Source organism: Bos mutus, chromosome 10, assembly GCF_027580195.1.
Source record: "Bos mutus isolate GX-2022 chromosome 10, NWIPB_WYAK_1.1, whole genome shotgun sequence".
NCBI classification, from domain to species: Eukaryota; Metazoa; Chordata; class Mammalia; order Artiodactyla; family Bovidae; genus Bos; species Bos mutus.
Genome location: NC_091626.1, coordinates 85,551,573 through 85,569,268, shown reverse-complemented (window position 1 = coordinate 85,569,268; position 17,696 = coordinate 85,551,573). Strand labels below are relative to the sequence as shown.

At 43.8% G+C, this 17,696-nt stretch overlaps 2 protein-coding genes across 15 annotated transcripts in view; one reads left to right on the top strand and one right to left on the bottom strand.

The window, feature by feature from the left end:
• The window catches only part of ZC3H14 (zinc finger CCCH-type containing 14), a 42,394-nt gene extending 40,784 nt beyond the window's left edge, over positions 1 to 1,610 (top strand). For all 9 annotated transcript variants that reach the window (XM_070378394.1, XM_070378393.1, XM_070378401.1 and 6 more), the window contains 2 exons: positions 735 to 841; positions 1,326 to 1,610. In XM_070378394.1, the coding sequence (XP_070234495.1) occupies positions 735 to 841; positions 1,326 to 1,332 (114 nt within the window). In that variant the 3' untranslated portion in view covers positions 1,333 to 1,610. The remainder of the gene's footprint in view (positions 1 to 734; positions 842 to 1,325) is intronic.
• A 2,253-nt stretch (positions 1,611 to 3,863) lies between these two features.
• Positions 3,864 to 17,696, bottom strand: part of EML5 (EMAP like 5) — a 158,190-nt gene continuing 144,357 nt past the window's right edge. For 3 of the 6 annotated variants that reach the window (XM_070378383.1, XM_070378384.1, XM_070378387.1), the window contains 9 exons: positions 13,497 to 13,654; positions 11,913 to 12,027; positions 9,585 to 9,773; positions 9,253 to 9,425; positions 7,382 to 7,544; positions 6,982 to 7,085; positions 6,095 to 6,248; positions 5,530 to 5,630; positions 3,864 to 5,255 (listed from right to left, as the gene is read on the bottom strand). In XM_070378383.1, the coding sequence (XP_070234484.1) occupies positions 5,219 to 5,255; positions 5,530 to 5,630; positions 6,095 to 6,248; positions 6,982 to 7,085; positions 7,382 to 7,544; positions 9,253 to 9,425; positions 9,585 to 9,773; positions 11,913 to 12,027; positions 13,497 to 13,654 (1,194 nt within the window). In that variant the 3' untranslated portion in view covers positions 3,864 to 5,218. Of the gene's footprint in view, positions 5,256 to 5,529; positions 5,631 to 6,094; positions 6,249 to 6,981; positions 7,086 to 7,381; positions 7,545 to 9,252; positions 9,426 to 9,584; positions 9,774 to 11,912; positions 12,028 to 13,496; positions 13,655 to 17,696 lie in introns of those variants that run through there. The other 3 variants (XM_070378385.1, XM_070378386.1, XM_070378388.1) reach the window with 3 other exon arrangements.

Below are 17,696 nucleotides of genomic sequence, written 5' to 3'. Positions count from 1 at the left end.
AAGAACCCACTTGCCAAGCAGGAGACCTGGGTTCCATCCCTGTGTCAGGAAGACCCCCTGGAGGAGGGCATGGCAACCTACTGCGGTATTCTTGCCCGGAGACTCCCACGGACAGAAGAGCCTGTGGGCTGCAGTCAGTGGGGTCGCAGGGACTCGGACGCGACTGAGCGGCCCAGCGCAGCAGCCTCCTGTCCCGGATGCTGCTCGTCGGGTTCTGCTCTTCTTTGCCCCAAACGTGTGTCCCCCTCCCCACCCTCATGCCAGATGGGAGGCGCTGAGGCGCAGCGGTGCTCAGTGACGCCATCTGTAGTCCACACGGGTACCTGCAGTTGGTCGACGCGTCTCCAGCTGTCTGGCTGCTCGGCATGAATCACCTTCTCTTTGAAAGGCAGCCTAGTGGCCACGTGAGAGGCCTTCAGTTCCCCAGCTGCAGTCGGACGCAGATGAGGGTGAAGATGGGGGGTGCTGGGCAGGATGGGCAAGTGGTTATTACAGGAGTGAGAGGAACTCTGTTATACGCTCAGCGTCCTTTTGAAGTTTACCTTGTTACTCTTCGATTAGGATTTTGTCTTGGTGGGCGTGCCTGTTTGAGGGCTTCAGTAGTAGTAAAGGAAATGTGAACAGTCTGTGTCTGCTGCCCCGTTGCCCTTCCAGGCTGGCTCCTGTCACCCCAGGGGGCTGTGGGTTTCTGCGTTAGCTTTGCAGGTGTTGTTGAAACTGCTGTCTGTCTTCAGCACTGTAGATTTAACACTCAGTGTACGCGACCTGACTGTACGTTCTACCATCCCACCATCACCGTACCACCACGGCATGCCTTGAAATGGATTCGACCTCAGACCAGGTAAAGGTTAGAAGTAGTTTTCCTAATGTCATTTCAAATGCTTTTCTAGTATATGTAGTACTTTCTTACATTTGTAAGCATACAAATTTGGGGGGAGCATCACTTTTTGTCTGCTGTTCACTTAAGGGTCTTTGGCAAAATAATTTACTACATAAACCAAATTTTGTTTGATTCAGCAATTGCTTGTTTGCCTCAGACTTTAACTTCTGAACGCACTATGTGAGCTCAAGGCCTTCAGATCACAAACTTTCACATCAGTTTTCTTAGACATTGTTAAACGTTGAAATTTTCAAAATGTTTTACTGTGACCCTTACATTTAAATGCATATATTAGTATCTTTTATGTACCTTATATAATTTATTCTTTTACAAACTTTATCTTTACATTGTAATCTGTAGAGCAAATGTCTGAAAATACTCAACTTCTATTAACTGACGTTAATTAAAGCAGCTAATTGAAAAACTTTTGGTTTTGTTTATTCAGTGACTGACACCCAGTCCTGCCTGACAGAAGAGTGTGGCGTTTGAGAGTTTCCACCTGCTGATGAAAGACATTCTACAGAATTTGTCAAATCTTTGAAACTTGGAATATATTGCTTTCATAATATGAAGTTTATTGCCTATCTGAAGTGTCTAATTTTTCAAGTTTGTAAGTTTATTAAGTGATTTTAACATTGGGTCTTTTTTTGTTGTTTTGTTTTGACTGCAAAGACAGTTTAAGGAGAAGCTGAAATCTATTAAAACACTTGAGGCGCGTTTGTACTCTGTGTTCAGGTATCAGAATTTACAACGTGGTGCCTTCACTGTTGCTACTGCTGATCCAGCCGAGGCCCAGCAGTGCTGTGTGGAGAGTGCTGTGTGAGGGGAGGGTCCTTATTCCAGAAGTTGGATGGCTGCTCTCACGTTCCGACTCCCCAGAAGACAGGAGTGGCCCAAAGTGCTGAGGTGGCATAAAACAGTTATTCAGTCCTGCTCTTTAAAGTGACTTTAGCCTGAAAAGCATGACTGTGAAGGCTTTTTGAGTTGAGTGCTGCTTTGGTGAACGGCTCCCAAATACCTGCTCCCTTGCTTCTGAGAAAGGGTGAGTGAGGGGGGTGTGCAGGATGAACGTGGTTGGAATGGCAAAGGCAAAAAATAGGAACAGCTCCTTAAAATGCTTGCATTTACTGTTAACGTATGCTTTTTAAATAAGTATTTTGGGGATCTACATTATCACAAAATTATACAAAAATTTTTTACAAGTATATACATAAGGTTATCAGAACAAACTTTAACTCACAAGATGACAGCTATACATACATATTCTCACGTTCTGAAAAATAACATTCTCAAATAACTCCACAGAAAATATAATTACTGAAGATAGTTTTTTATATGTAAAAATTAGATTTAAATAGTGTATTTGAAATGACAGTCTATAATTACAGAGATCAGATGGGTCAGCTGCAAAACAGGACTAGGCTTTTGGGAACTGAGTGAAAATGCAGAGTTTTGTGTGTGTGGTTTTAGAATTGTTAAGGCAAGAAGTGTCGAATGCTTTAGAATTAAATAACAGCTCACTGATTTTTAAAGACAATGTAGCTTTTCAAAAAGTAAAACTAAAAGTTGGTTAGAAAAAAAGAGTTAATGCAGAAAGGATAGTAAAGATCAAAATATTCTAAGGACCAAATTAAACTATATAAAAAAAAGTTGTTTGACATGCTTATTAGTCATACATCCAAGAGAGAAAGGGATAGTAAAACTACATGGGTGTAAAAGTCCATGTTTCAGATGCTAAAACCTGCAGCCTTGTGGCCAACTCTTTGCTGTTGGAAGAAGAAAGAATTAACCAGTTATTAAACCATCTTCTAAGTTGCAATTTGCTGAGCTTATAAGACTTGAAACATCAGATCGAGCAAGAGAGTACACAAGGGCATACGTAAAGCTCTCGTGTTGGTAGCCTTGGCTGAAATGCAATTCCACTTCATTCTAAAAAGTTTACTCCACCGAATCTAAGGTATTTGTTCATTCGAGTGTTGACTTGAGATGCTTTATTTCTGCAGAAGAAATTTGTTTTAAATTGTATTTACAGAAATTTAAACAGACTTTTTAGTATCAATGCTCATAAATGGAGTATATTTGTATTCTCATAATTTCACTGTAAAGAATGTAAGCGGGAGACAAGAGCTCAAGTGATTTAGTTCAACCGTTTTGTGAGGAAATAATGTGCTGAAATCAGATTTTTTTCTGTTTAAGGAGACACATTAAGAGTTGCATCTTTCAGCCGCTATGCTTTATGGGCAGGCAGAGGTTCACTATAACTTGGTCCAAAATGAACCACCATCAAAAAAGTTCACAGAAAAAGAAGGGAGTAGAGGTGGCCGTGAGTGGCACCAGGATGTCTGGGCATGCGTTTCCCTAGAGAGAGGCAGCCAGCGGTGCCAGGGGAGGGCTCAGTCAGTACTGCACACGGGAACAACCCTTTGGGTTAAAAATAAACGGTGTAATGCACGCGGCCTGTCCCGGCTGTTCACCTGGCCTCAGTTGATGGTTGGTGTGAGGACGGCGGTTGTGGGCTGACGACTGAACTCCGTGGGACCACGTCAGGACTCGGACAGCAGGGATTGAGGCCGCCGCCCGCGGGGAGAAGGACGGCGCAGGGGAAGCAGGTCATCTTCCTGCTTACTTAAAGCAGGTCATCTGTGTGGTTCCACGATTACGGCTGGAGTTTCTGCCTGCGCTCTAATGAGACTGAAATTTCTCTTCAGGCAAAAGCAGGTAAACTTGACCCAAGGAACATTTGAAGCTGCACCCGCCTCAAATAGAGGGGGGAGTGTGCTTCAGGGGAATTTTTAGCTTTAACTTATTGACTGCTCCTATAGAAGCTTTAAATATTAGTGTTTCATCAAATTGGGCTTAATTTAAGAGAATCCATTGACACGAAAATGAAAGAGAATGATCTTAGTGTTTCAAGCTTCTTAAATGAACACCCCAGTCAGTCCTTCAGACGCAGCTGTTCAGAGCTCTAAAACCGACCAGGTTCAGTCACTGGTTGGGCTTCCATGATGTAACTCGGCCTTTTCTGGTTTTAATATTTACAGGGTATTGCACATAGGAGACAGATGACCAGAACCCGAAAGGCTCTATTGCACACAAAGATAATCACACGTGAAAATAAAAATCCACAGGACCAATAGCGCATCTTAAACTTCTTCATACTTAGAAAAATATATTTTTAAATAGCAGTCTGCATAATTTCCAGTCCTCAGGAAACTAGAGAGAAGCTAAATAGGAAGTTCCTGAATGGCAAGTACTGATCTTTGGCAGCATTTAAAGGGAACAGGAGTAAAGACCTAAGGTTCAGCCCCAGTCCACCAAGGAAGAATTGTAGACGAGTTATATAAGTGGACTGATACTCACTGGAAGTCCGCCTATGGGGTGGCATACATTAAACAAAATTTTTCCATAGAAAAAAAGGCTATAAAAATTTTATTTCAATAGTTACTAAATTGTGTAACTTTGTAAATGTGAATTTAATGCTTTAGTTTCCATGTTAAATGTTTCTATTAGATTGCATCTTTAAATACTCAGCATTCTCTCCCAGTTAAATAGTACTACTGTCTAAAACCTTAAACTGTACATCACTGGAAATGATGTTTATCATACTTTTTCATTAATGAGGCTATAATCACGTTCTACTGTTGAGTTACAGAGATGAATTCTGGATGTTAAGAGTGACAGCTCAGAAATGAAAATGTAGTGATCGTATACTACTGCCTTGGGATTTGTTCTTGAATTTAAAACTTGCAGGAGAAAAATGTCCTTTATTAACGCTCAGGAAGCATTATATTCTCCAGTAGACCTCCTGTATGTTTTCTTAGGGAAAATAATGTTTGCCTTTTAGAAACTGATCCTTTTTAGGGTGATGGTATATTTCCTTATGTAAACCAAGGATAAAATACTAAACAGTTGAATCTTGAAAATAAAAATTCAAAAAAATTTTTGCTAAAAAAGAGGATGAAAATTATCCAAGTTGGGTTTTTAAGGTTTTGGTTCGTTTTTTTGAGGAGCTCTGTCTCCCAAACCTCCCCAGCAGGGCTGCCAGATCTGCATACTCCCCAGAATGGAGGCTGGCTGTCACCATCGGTTCATTTAATCCTTTCTTGACATGGGATTACCTGGCAGTGTGTGGATTATGGACAGTTACCTTGTGCATATTACAAATATTTTGAACCGATCAGTCTTCATTTTGACAAGTTTGGGCATTTATCCCTGTTTCAGTCTTCAGTTAGCACCACTTGACTGCGCAGGGCTTGGTTCTGATTATTTTTTCCGCTTGTGTAGTCCTGCTTTTCTCAAGGCTGTTAATTTACAGAATCTTCTCAGCATCCATATCTTTCAGTGAGGCATATGTACACATTTCCAGACAAATAAACTGCAATCAGAAAAAACAGCAGTGAGTTCATGATACTTCTAGATTCTCAGAACAGTTTTTCAATTAAGCTTTCAAATCATACATGCATAAAATCTTTCCTTTTAAAGTCCTTTTATTCTCTATTTACACAGTATACAAACTCCAAAGAGCCATCTGGTTTTGCTACCTTAATGATGTTGACTAGCTGAGTCCATACAATGAACCTGTCAGAAGAAGTGACATTAAATCTCTTAACTAGTAAGCTGGCGTATCTTGGGCTGAGAATGTCACCAACCTGCAGTCATCACCGCCAGCACTAACAACGTGTCGATCACCGCTGGTGAATCGGATGTTCGCCACGTGGGGTGAGTGCCCCAGGAACCTTTTGTGTTTTGCCTAAAAAACAATAAAGACCAAGGCTCAGCGTGTGTGATAGACACAGAAGTCAAAGTTCTTTCTATCAGGAACCACCATCTCCATCACAAAGACTGGAGAGGAAGCAGTTTGGACCGCAGCTATTGATTAAATGTTTTTTCAGAGTGATGGGTCTGCATTGAAAAGCACTTGCAGTTTGGTAACAGGTGGATTAAAGCTCTGGTAAAAGGCTGAGTGCAGCTTTGTTAGGGTTGTCTGAGAGACGGCGTGACTTGAGGGAAGGGGAGATGATTTCTAACCGCTTTTATTTCAGATTAATGGATTTAGGAAGCTTGGAACAAAGTTTAGAATCACAAATTTCAAAATATTTTCAAATCATGAGAGGACAATATATTTTAGCACATAGTATGTGGGAAAATGTACTAATGATTAAAAGTAAATTGGGGGTAAAGTTACATAAAATACTAAACCCAAGATAAACTTACAAATTTTTCAGGACATGGGAAGTCAAATAACTTAACCATGCCAAAGTCATCTCCCGTTACCAGGCTGATTCCTGAACGAGAGACACAGGCACAGCTGACATCTGCTTTCTCAGCGTGTCTGGACCAGATTCCCATAACTTCATCTCCTAGAATACTACAGAGAAGGAATAAAAAAAAACCCACCATAGCAAACACAGGTTTACCATACTGAAAAAGTTTCATGGTAATTAATCTCTACCTAATTACATTATGTAGATATAAGAATAAATTATGAAAAGGCATTACCTGGAAGCCTGAATTTCTCCTGGGATGTGAGTCCCCCACACATACACCTTTTCTTTTTGAAATTTTAGTTTTAAGGGTTTATAGACTAAACAGTCTTTCAAAAATTCAATTAATACTTTACAATAGCTGACAGAACTATTTTAAAAATTAAGTGTTTATGCTATAGGAATTTGATGGCATCTTTCATTTTCACTGATGATTACTGATGGTTAACTTCCACAGCCAGCAACTTTGAACCCATTCATAAGGTTTCATTTCTAACAGCTGCTATCAATAACATTCCTATAGAAAGAGAAATAATACTATTGCCTAACAATACATGTTTCTGTTTGTTATTAAACCTACTTAAGGAAATATCATGGTATCTTTAAAGTCACAACTTTGATTTCCTTTAATTAAATGAACTGACATAGAAATATACTTGATCAAGAGGGGTCCCACCCTGAGTATATCATTTTCTTAGGAAGAATTCAAGATGGTAACAAAAACTTAAAACTCAGTTACTTTCCCTCAGCGAATGGCTCTAGCTGTTCAGAAATAGGATTTTCTAGCTTTCCTGACTTTCAGTTAGTTCTTCCCTTCTGAAGACACGAAATATTTACCTAGTCCATGTAGCCCAAGTGATTCTGTCAATGGCAGCCTGATCCATAAGGTGTTTTCCTGAAGGCACTTCATAGACATGCCGTTTATAGCAACCAGTGGAGACCTTTCATAATATTAAAATGGAACAAGAATCCCATCATGTGAGAAGTAAAAATCCAGAAATAGTTCATAGTATACTGGCAAAATGCTACTTGATTTACACTTCTAATGTAATTAAGACTAAAAGATGACTGTAAAAATCTGAGCAAAAGGACTCAGAAGAACAGACTGGTAAGGAATTATGCAGAAACTGCGCAGTGGTAGTGAATGAAAGGCAAGAGCTGAGCTGGGAGCAGGAGTCTCAGAAGCACTAACCATGGAAAAGCGGAACTACTCAGAAGTGCAGTGTGCGTGCTGTACCTGGAGGTGTCTGCCGTCTGCAGAGAAGTCCATCTGAATGACGAAGCTTGGGATGTCTTTGCAATAGCTGATTCTGTTAAGGGTGGGGCCCAGTGTTAGGTCATAAAAATCCACTGAATTCTCACTGGAACCCACTGCTAGAAACCGGGAATCTGGACTAAATCTGAACATACAACAAGAGATGACATGCAAAGATGCATTAGACCACATGGAATACAGCAGTGTAAACATTTACGGGACCTCCCTGGTAGCCCAGGGGCTGAGAATCCACCTCCCAGTGCAGGGGACGCAGCTCAGATCCCTGGTCTGGACACTGGAATCCCACATGCCTCGGGGCAGCTCAGCCCGGGCGCCACAGCTCGGGCCCCTTGAAGCCGCATTAACTAAAACCAGCTTAGACCAGTGGCTTCCTGCTTAGTCCTTAGTAAGTATTCAAGACGAGAGTGTGTGATTCGGCCTCAGATTTACCTGATAGGCAAAACAGATTTTATAGACTGATACCATATTTGTTTTATATGAACAGGTTTATATTTTACGTCAGTGTTAAGTGGTTCCTGATTTTTCATCTGATTTCATCTTTAAAAATATCTCAGCTTTTAAAAAACCACTAACAATTTACATATATTACTAAGTTACATAATTCAGTAAGATAGGATTCTTTTATCTGCGAAGATTGTATCTTAACAGCAAGGGACACAGACCAGCTTAACTCATGTCAGGCTATTAGATGAAGGGATGCAACTTGGAGCTTGGAAGAAGTTATTTTTAAATAAAATACTATCTGCCACATAAATACAGAAAGTACTATTTGCCTAGTGATCACGTGAAGCCATATGGTTTGGTGTTTTGAAAGTGCTCCATGGTCTTGCTGACATACCTTCGGAACACTGGAGGGCTTAGAGAAGCCATAATTACTGTTTTATATACTGACATCCTGAGGAAGGTGTCAACTGTAAAAACGGTCTTACTGGTAAAAAGAGTGCAAGTTCTGACAGACCTGGGTCCAGTGTTCTGTGTTGATCACACAAGTGCTCAGTAAACAGTGTGCACGCATGCTAAGGTCACTTCAGTCGTGTCCGACTCTGCGACCCCGTGGACTGTAGCCCACCAGGCCCCTCTGTCCATGGGATTCTCCAGGCAAGAAGACTGGAGTGGGTGGCCATGCCCTCCTCCAGGGGATCTTCCCAACCCAGGACCGAGCCCAGGTCTACACTTCGGGCACTTACCACTAGCGCCACCTGGGAAGTCCCGGGTTCAGTAAACAGTAACCACCGGTAACAAAAGCTTAAGCACTGAAAAAGGCTCCAGAAAAATTTTAATGCAGATTCTGGAGCACAGATGTTCAGTGATAATGGATTAAAGGAATGAACTATATATTCAGTAGAGATTAAGAGAAGTAAAAGGTGTTTGTGGTTTAAAGTTTTAATTTTCTAGGCTTTGTTAAGAGATGTTAGGGGTTTTCATTTTCCAGGTTTTTTTCTCTGTGCCATGCTGCTTGAGGTACCCTAATTCCCCGACCAGGGACTGAACACAGGCCGTGGCAGTGAAAGTGCCCAATCTTGACCACTGGGCTGCCAGGGAATTCCCGAACTTTGCAGGCTTTCAAAGGGCAGGTGAAAGGTAAGGCTTGGGGAGATGAGCTTGCTGGACACGTGTTCATCGAGCATCCCCGAGGACTTGCTGCCACAAGGCGCTGTGGCCCAGCAGACCCGTGACTCAGAACAGAGAAGCAGGCACGCACATGAGCAGCCAGGTCTCAGCGCCCAGTTTCTGGGGGGTGAGATGCTACAGGCACTAAGGACCTTTTCTCCAAGTTCAAGCTGGACCAGTTAGAGAACACCCTAGACACCCCATTCCGCTGGCTGACTGACCTGATGTCATGGATCGCACACCGTCTGTCTCTCTTCTTTCCCCATATCTTTAGGGAGCTCACAAGTAAAATGATAAATTCTCCGTTTTTCATCCCAATGGCCACCATGTCCCCTTCCGGACTGTAGCATACGGTACGAGCGGCGTGTCCCAGATTCACTTTGTTCAGCATCTTCTGCATCAGAACCAGGGGGGTCAGAGAGAATGACATTAAGTAGAGAGCTTACAAAGTAAACAGTCTCCCCCAAATTCTCCACACAGTTGTGAACTTGCTAAGTGCAATTTAGGACTCTGCTGCTTAGAAACCATAACATCTTTGAAAAGCTGCACGCACTCTGTCGGCAATGTCCCAGAGCCTCACTGTCCCGTCTTCCGCAGCGGACAGGAAGAAGTCCCTGGAGGGGTGGGTGGCGAGTCCCCACACAGGGCCGTCCACGTGCCCGCTCACCAGCACACTGCATGCCGCATTCTTCTCTCCAACTTCAATGATTTCAGCGCTCCTTGTCCCTACCAGTATCTTGCCCTGAAACACAAGTGGGGCCAAAACAGTTACTGGACCACCACAGCGGCTGCTCTCAGCAACCCCAGGATGGCCTGCCGACCTCTGCGATGCTGCAACCTGCAGCAGGAAATGCACACACCCTCCTCAAGCTGCAGCGGGGCTGCCTCTGATAAGCCCGTCGCAAGGTGAAAATGTCAGAAGTGCACTTCACACACCTAACCTACCAAGCGCGACAGCCCGGCCTGCCTCACACACGCAGGACGCTTAGCTAAGCCCATTCTGTAGCAACATGCCGGACGCCTCGCATTGCTCAGAGTCCTGTCCTCAAAGTGAAGAACAGTGTGACTGCCTTGGCACAGACAGTCGCTGTAGGGGAACTGCTGATCCCGGGACTGCGTGCTGACTGGGAGCCGTGGCTGTGCTGCCCTGCGTCACGAGAAGACTGGACCAGAGGTCACTGGCTGGGGAGAGCAAAACCACACATCCGAAGCATGCTTTCCACTCAATGTGTATCACTTGCATTACCTTAAAATCGAAAAACCTCAACTTGCAGACACTCAGTATGTCTGGTCTTGTTCCCAGTTACTGGCATAAAGCTCCTGAAAGTGAAAGTCTGACTCTGCGACCCCGTGGACTACAGCCCGCCAGGCTCCTCTGTCCATGGGATTCTCCAGGCAAGAAGACAGGAGTGGGTTGCTGTGCCCTCCTCCAGGAGACCTTCCTGAACCAGGAATCAAACCCAGGTCTCCTGCACTGCAGGTGGATTCTTTATCAGCTGAGCCACTGGGGAAGCTTCTACAACCCTTAGAATTCCCCGGGTGATGAACAAGATAGGTATCTTTTATGCTAATCAGGTGACACCTGGACCTCACGTTAAGGGGGTGGTTGACGGCAGACCCGTGTGCTTAGAGACGGCCTGGCACTTTCACTCTCTCTTTCCCACACCTCGGCGATGGGAGAGGGGCTGATGTTGACCGATAGTGAAAGAGTTAATCAGTCAAGACTGCATAAGAAGCCTCCACAAAGGCCAGGGTTTGGAGCGCTTTCGGGCTGGTGAACAAGGGGAGATGCAGGCTGCGGGTCTGAAGCTCCACACCGCTCCATGTACGTCACGCCGGGCAGCTCCACGTCTGGCTGTGCCCGAGCTACACCCTTTACAGTAAACTGGCGACCCAGTAAGGAACACATCTCTGAGTTCAGTGAGCCGCTCAAGCAAGTTAACTGAACCCGAGGAGGGGCCGTACAACTCTCTCATTTATAGCCCGTGGGTCAGGGCACAGGTGACTGACTGGTGTCTTAAGTCCAAGAAGAACTGTGGGAACCTCCAAACGACAGCTGACCAGAGGTACAGGCAGTAACAGCTTGGCATCTGAAGGGCTGTGGGGCGGGCCAGTCTGGCAGGACTGAGCCTCCAACCTCCTGTGGAACCTGAGGCTTTCTCTGGTAGATACTTTCAGGATATAGTTGAATTATGGACGCTGGAGAATTCCTTGGTGCTGTGTGGGAAGCACTCCTGAACTCAGCACCCACACACTGGATCTGCATCCAAGCCAAAACCACCTGCTCTCAGAGAAGTCGTCGCCTGGACTGATCTAGCAGCAAGCCAGGCACCAGCTCACGCAAAGCTTTCTATGGCCAGACGCGCACCCCAGGGGCACTCGGCCAGGCGCTAGGCCACGCTGACCGCCGCAGGCCTCGCTTCTCCAGTCCTCCAAGTTTTGACGTTGACTGTGTATCGCAGACTAAAAATCTCCAGGAGGAGTAAGTGCATTGGGATATGGGAAGAAAGTACTGAATTTTAGTTAAAAGTAACTGTAAATGAAAGTAAGCATACCTAATATTTAATAGACTAAGGATAACACATATATGCATTTCATAAACACACTGTGAGTGCATGTGTAGTCAAAGGGTTTTAGAGCAATGTGTGGTTTTTCATCAAATGGAGACAGCTGCCTTAATCAAAACGAGTCAACTGGCAAAGAAATTCAACCGTCTACCAGAGTGGATTCAAGAAAACGAGGCGCTATATAGATACAGAGCTTAGGGGAGCAGCAGCTTGTCTTTCTGCAAACCGAGTAGCAGAGAAGAGGCAGGGAAGCTGGACGGCGCATCTTTGCAGCGCTGTCCCGCGAGCTGCGGGGCGAGAGGCGCGGGGCGCACCTTGCCTCTGCACACGGAGCGCACGCAGTCGCTGGCCTGGTCCGTCTCCAGCCGGAAGGCGCGGCACCGCCTCAGCTCCTGGTCCCACAGCTTGACGGCTCCTCCCTCCTTTGACCTGAGAAAAGAACCGCCCAGACCAGAAGACGCACTTACTGTTGGCGCTTACAGATACTTTTCATTATAAACAGACTACAAGCAGAACGCTAAAAGACACTCCAGTCTTTACATTACTCTAACTTTCTATGGCAATTTTAAAACACACTGGGTCTCAAGCATTCAGTTCAAGCAAATTCTATGGAAATTAATGTTTCCGATGTCAGCATAAGCCTGCTTAGTCTGTCCTCGCCATTTGTACCTTTTACTCTCATAATACTTTTTACCAAGGAAATGCGCGAAATGATTCTTTTTTTCTGGCCATGCCACGTGGCTTGCGGGATCTTAGTTCGCCCATTAGGGATTGAACCCAGGCCACAGAAGTGAAAGCATCAAGTCCTAACCACTGGATCTCCAGGGAAGTCCCCAAAATGACTCAATGGTAGGAGGAAAATGGAAATGTAAGGTTAGATAACAGGATTAGCACTGCTATGCTACAGAATATATTTTCAGGGCCAAAAGGGCACATTTCTTTCCGCCTATTATTATTAGATATGCTACAGTTTAATAGGTTACTAGTGAGTAGGAGTGTGTAAGGTTAGTTAAGGTATGGAAACACCAGTGTCACAGTAATATATGCACAAGATTAAATACAGCCTATTTACGGTTTTTCTTTTGGAACAGGTGGAAAATATATTCCTTTATTTTCTTCTAAGACGAACTGTCTTAGGACAAAACCGTGCTCCCACAGCACTGTCACACGGTCCTCCTCTGTGTGACAGGCAGACGCTGCGCGTTTGTGGGCTCTTTCAATGCTGTGTAGGAACGCACTTATCTCCTGGTCCCATATACATTCCACTTTAACGAGGATATGAAGGTATCAGTAGAAAATCAATGGTAAGTTATCTTGTTTCCACTGGGAGATTTAAGTCACTGAGCAAAAGGCCTTTCTTCAGACTCACATTTTGAGGTCCTGCCTTGACTTTATCTGACAAGTCTGCCTTGAGCACAAGCAAACAAGGCAAAGTGTATTTCTGGCAACCCCTCGTCCTTTCTAGCCAGCAGTGTGCATCTTATCCCTTAGTATCCAGTCTGAACAAAACAGAAAGCAGTCAAGATGCATCCCAAACCCAACGGCAAGGATCCCCGCAAAGGTCACCAGCAGAATTCTACTCAGCAAATATTTACACAGGCAGAGAGACATGAAGAAAATTAATTCCTAACCTGCAGGATAGCTACCCATGAATATTTCTGAAAAATGATCACCCCAGTTGCTGGAGCTTAGATCTACCTACAGTGTCAAAAAAACTGGGAGCGATTTAAGGCCAGAAATAAGAATCATCACGAAGGCACTTGTATAAAAGGCAATAAAGGAGAAGCACTTGAGGAGGAAGGTCAGAGAGGCTAATCCCCGTGACCCTGACGTAACTGCGAACCGCAGCATCCTGACGCAGGGTGTGCGGTGAGGCTGCGAGAAGAAAGGGGACTCACCGTCTCTCCTTTCCCCCGGTGACGATCAGCCCGTCTCGAAGGGTGGTGTACATGGCAAACACAGGCCCGTTGTGAGCTCTGGCCACGATTCTACACAATATGTGGTCTTTCCACACACAGACATCTCCACTGATGGTACCTGTAAACGTCAAGTTATTCTGAAAAGGAGTGGGGAAGGGGAGATAAACTCATCAAAGGTTCAGGCAGAGTCAAACAGCAATTCTCTACGTAAGCGTGAGCTGCGGTCACCCTTTTGATACAAGGAGCACGGATGGCAGGAGGAACAGTGGGGTCAGGTGTCAGAAAACCTGAACTCAAGGCTGTTAGGGCCACTTCCTTTTCCATGTCTGTTGCCTATTACCTGGAATAACCTTGGTCAAGACTTCTAACCCCCACCAATATCAACTTTTTCATGTGTAAACTGAGAACATTCACACTCTCTGAGTTCCCTTTGAATTAACAATGCTGTGATCCTGGTTTATTTCACCCCTTTGAATCGCTTCCCTCTAGTTCCCCAAGGAGTAACTTCAAAGTCACTAGTAACCCAGAGTGAAAAAAAGAACAGGAAGTGAAAATAACTTTCATAATAGTTTTGATAGGTTTGATAAAATATTTTGTCATGGAAGGTGAAACTTATCTGTAGCAAAATAGTAGTCTTGCAGTTGTATATGAAAATTAACATTTCCCATGATTTCTTAAAATATAAAAGTCAATGCATTTCTGCAATGAATCCAAAAATAAGATAAATCTGTTAAGGTACCAAAAGTTTAAGAACGCTTTAGGTCATCTCAAGAATTTCGGTCTTGATATAATTCGTTTACACAAAAACAAGAGAAATCAAATCCTGCATTATATGCTATTCTGTCTCCATTTAACTTCCTTTTTAGAGCTACTTGTATAAGATCCTGCACTGAAAACAATATGGAAAGAACCAATCAGAAAATAAGATTTGAATTATACCAAAAAACAGACTTTCTTTAATCTTTCTGAGAATACTAGTTTGTATGTTTAATTTCCCTGCAACAATTTAATACTATTTCAAATTCCTCGTATTTATGCTTAATCTCACATTTAGAAAACAATGATGATACTTTTCATACAGGAGCATCTTTAGTTTATGCCTTATCTGCAACTGCAATGTAAACACTAGCATTTTACTTGCCCTGCTCTTCGCATAGCCCCTAGCGTAGCGGTGGTTTAGTGGTTAGGTGGTTTCCAACTCCTGTGACCCCTTGAACTGTAGCCTTCCAGGCTTCTCTGTCCAAGGGGTTTTCCAGGCAAGAACACTGGAGTGGGTTGCCATTTCCTTTTCCAAGGGATCTTCCCGACCCAGGGATCAAAACCTGGGTCTCCTGCATTGTAGGTGGATTCTATACTGACTGAGCCACCAGGGAAGATTAGAGCATATTCAAAAAGGCTTAAACTGAGTCAGTCCAGTTCAGTTGTTCAGTCGTGTCTGACTCTTTGTGACCCTATGGACTGCAGCATGCCAGGCCTCCCTGTCCATCACCAACTCCCAGAGCTTGCTCAAACTCATGTCCATCGAGTCAGTGATGCCATCCAACCATCTCATCCTCTGTCGTCCCCTTCTCCTCCTGCCCTCAATCTTTCCCAGCATCAGGGTCTTTTCCAATGAGTCAGCTCTTCGTATCAGGTGGCCAAAGTATTGGAGCTTCAGCTTCAGCATCAGTCCTTCCAGTGAATATTCAGGACTGATTTCCTTTAAGATGGACTGGTTGGATCTTCTTGCAGTCCAAAGGACTCTCAACAGCCTTCTCCAACACCACAGTTCAAAAGCATCAATTCTTCAGCGTTCAGATTTCTTTATAGTCCAACTCTCACATCCATACATGACTGCTGGAAAAACCATAGCTTTGACTGGACGGATCTTATTTGGCAATGTCTCTGCTTTTAATATACTATCTAGGTTGGTCATAGCTTTTTTTCCAAGGAGCAAAAATCTTTGAATTTCATGGCTGCAGTCATCATCTGCAGAGATTTTGAAGCCCAATAAAGTCTGTCACTGTTTCCATTGTTTCCCCATCTATTTGGCATGAAGCAATGGGAGCGCATGCCATGATCTTGGTTTTTTGAATGTTGAGTTTCAAGCCAGCTTATTCACTCTCCTCTTTCACTTTCATCAAGAGGCTCTTTAGTTCCGCTTCACTTTCTGCCCTAAGGCTGGTGTCATCTGCATATCTGAGGTTATTGATATTTCTTCCAGCAACCTTGATTTCAGCTTGTGCTTCATCCAGTCCGGCATTTCACACAATGTACTCTGCATATAAGTTAAACAAGAAGGTGACAATATACAGCCTTGATGTACTCCTTTCCCAATTTGGAACCAATCCATTGTTCCATGTCTGGTTCTAACTGTTGCTTCTTGACCTCCATACAGATTTCTTAGGAGGCAAGTAAGGTGGTCTGGTATTTCCCATCTCTTTAAGGATTTCCCACAGTTTTCTGTGATCCACATAAAGGCTACAGCATAGTCAATGAAGCAGAAGTAGATGTTTTTCTGGAATTCTCTTGCTTTTTCTTTGATCCAACAGATGTTGGCAATTTGACCTCTGGTTCCTCTGAGATCTAAATCCAGCTTGAACATCTGGAAGTTCTTGGTTCACATACTGTTGAAGCCTGGCTTGGAGAATTTTGAGTATTACTTTGCTAGCGTGTGAGATAAGTGCAATTATGAGGTAGTTTGAACATTCTTTGGCATTGCCCTTCTTTGGGATTGGAATGAAAATTGACCTTTTCCAGCCCTGTGGCCACTGCTGAGTTTTCCAAATTTGCTGGCAGATTGAGTGCAGCACTTTTGCAGCATCATCTTTTAGGATTTGAAAGAGCTCAACTGGAATTCCATCACCTCCACTAGCTTTGCTTGTAGTGATGCTTCCTAAGGCCCACTTGACTTCACATTCCAGGATGTCTGGCTCTAGGTCGTGGTTATCTGGGTCATGAAGATCTTTTTTGTATAGTTCTTCTGTGTATCTTGCCACCTCTTCTTAATATCCTGTGCTTCTGTTAGGTCCATACCATTTCTGTCCTTTATCGAGCTCATCTTTGCATGCAATGTCCCCTTGGGATCTCTGATTTTCTTGAAGAGATCCCTAGTCTTTCCCATTCTGTTGTTTCCCTCTATTTCTTTGCACTGCTCACTGAGGAAGGCTCACCTCTCCCTGCTGCTCTTCAGCACTCTGCATGCGATGGGTGTCTCTTTCCCCGCCTCTGTCTTCTCTGCCTCCTCTTTTCTCGGCTGTCTGTGGGGCCTCCTTTGTGCCTTGCTTTGTCTTGGGGGTTGTTTTCATCATCGCCTCCAGTACAACGTCACGGATCTCCATCCACAGTCCTGCAGGCACTCTGTCTATCAGATCTAATCCCTGGAATCCATTTGTCACTTCCCCTGTATAATCATAAGGGATTTGATTTAGGTCATACTTGAATGGTCTAGTGGTTTTCCCTACTTTATTCCGTTTAAGTCTGAATTTGGCAATAAGGAACTCATGGTCTGAGCCACAGTCAGCTCCTGGTCATTTTTTTTTTTTGCTGACTGTATACAGTTTCTCCATCTTCGGCTGCAAAGGATATAATCAAACTCATTTCAGTATTGACCATGTGATGACGTCCATATATGGAGTCATCTCTTTTGTTGGAAGAGAGTTTTGCTATGACCAGTGCGTTCTCTTGGTAAAACTCTGTTAGCCTTTGTCCCGCTTCATTCTGCACTCCAAGGCCAAACTTGCGTGTTACTCCAGGTGTCTCTTGACTTCCTACTTCTGCATTCCAGTCCCCTCGATGAAAAGGACATCTTTCATGGGTGTTAGCTCTAAAAGGTCTTGTGGGTCTTCATAGAACCGTTCAACTTCAGATTGTTCAGTATTAATAGTTGGGGCATGGAGTTGGATTACCGTGATACTGAATGATTTGCCTTGGAATCAACAGAGGTCATTCTGTCGTTTTTGAGATTGCATCCAAGTACTGCATTTCAGACTCTTGTTGACTATGAGGGCTCCTCCTTTTCTTCTGAGGGACTCCCGCCCACAGCAGCAGATGCAATGAACACCGCCCATTTTGTAACAAAACATTTGTGCTGATTTGCACTGTTGCTTCAAACATAAAAAAGTCAATTAGGACTAAAATGCTTATCTTCAAGTTTATTTTCCATTAGAAATGGGCAATTGATTAAATAAGGAATTTTGT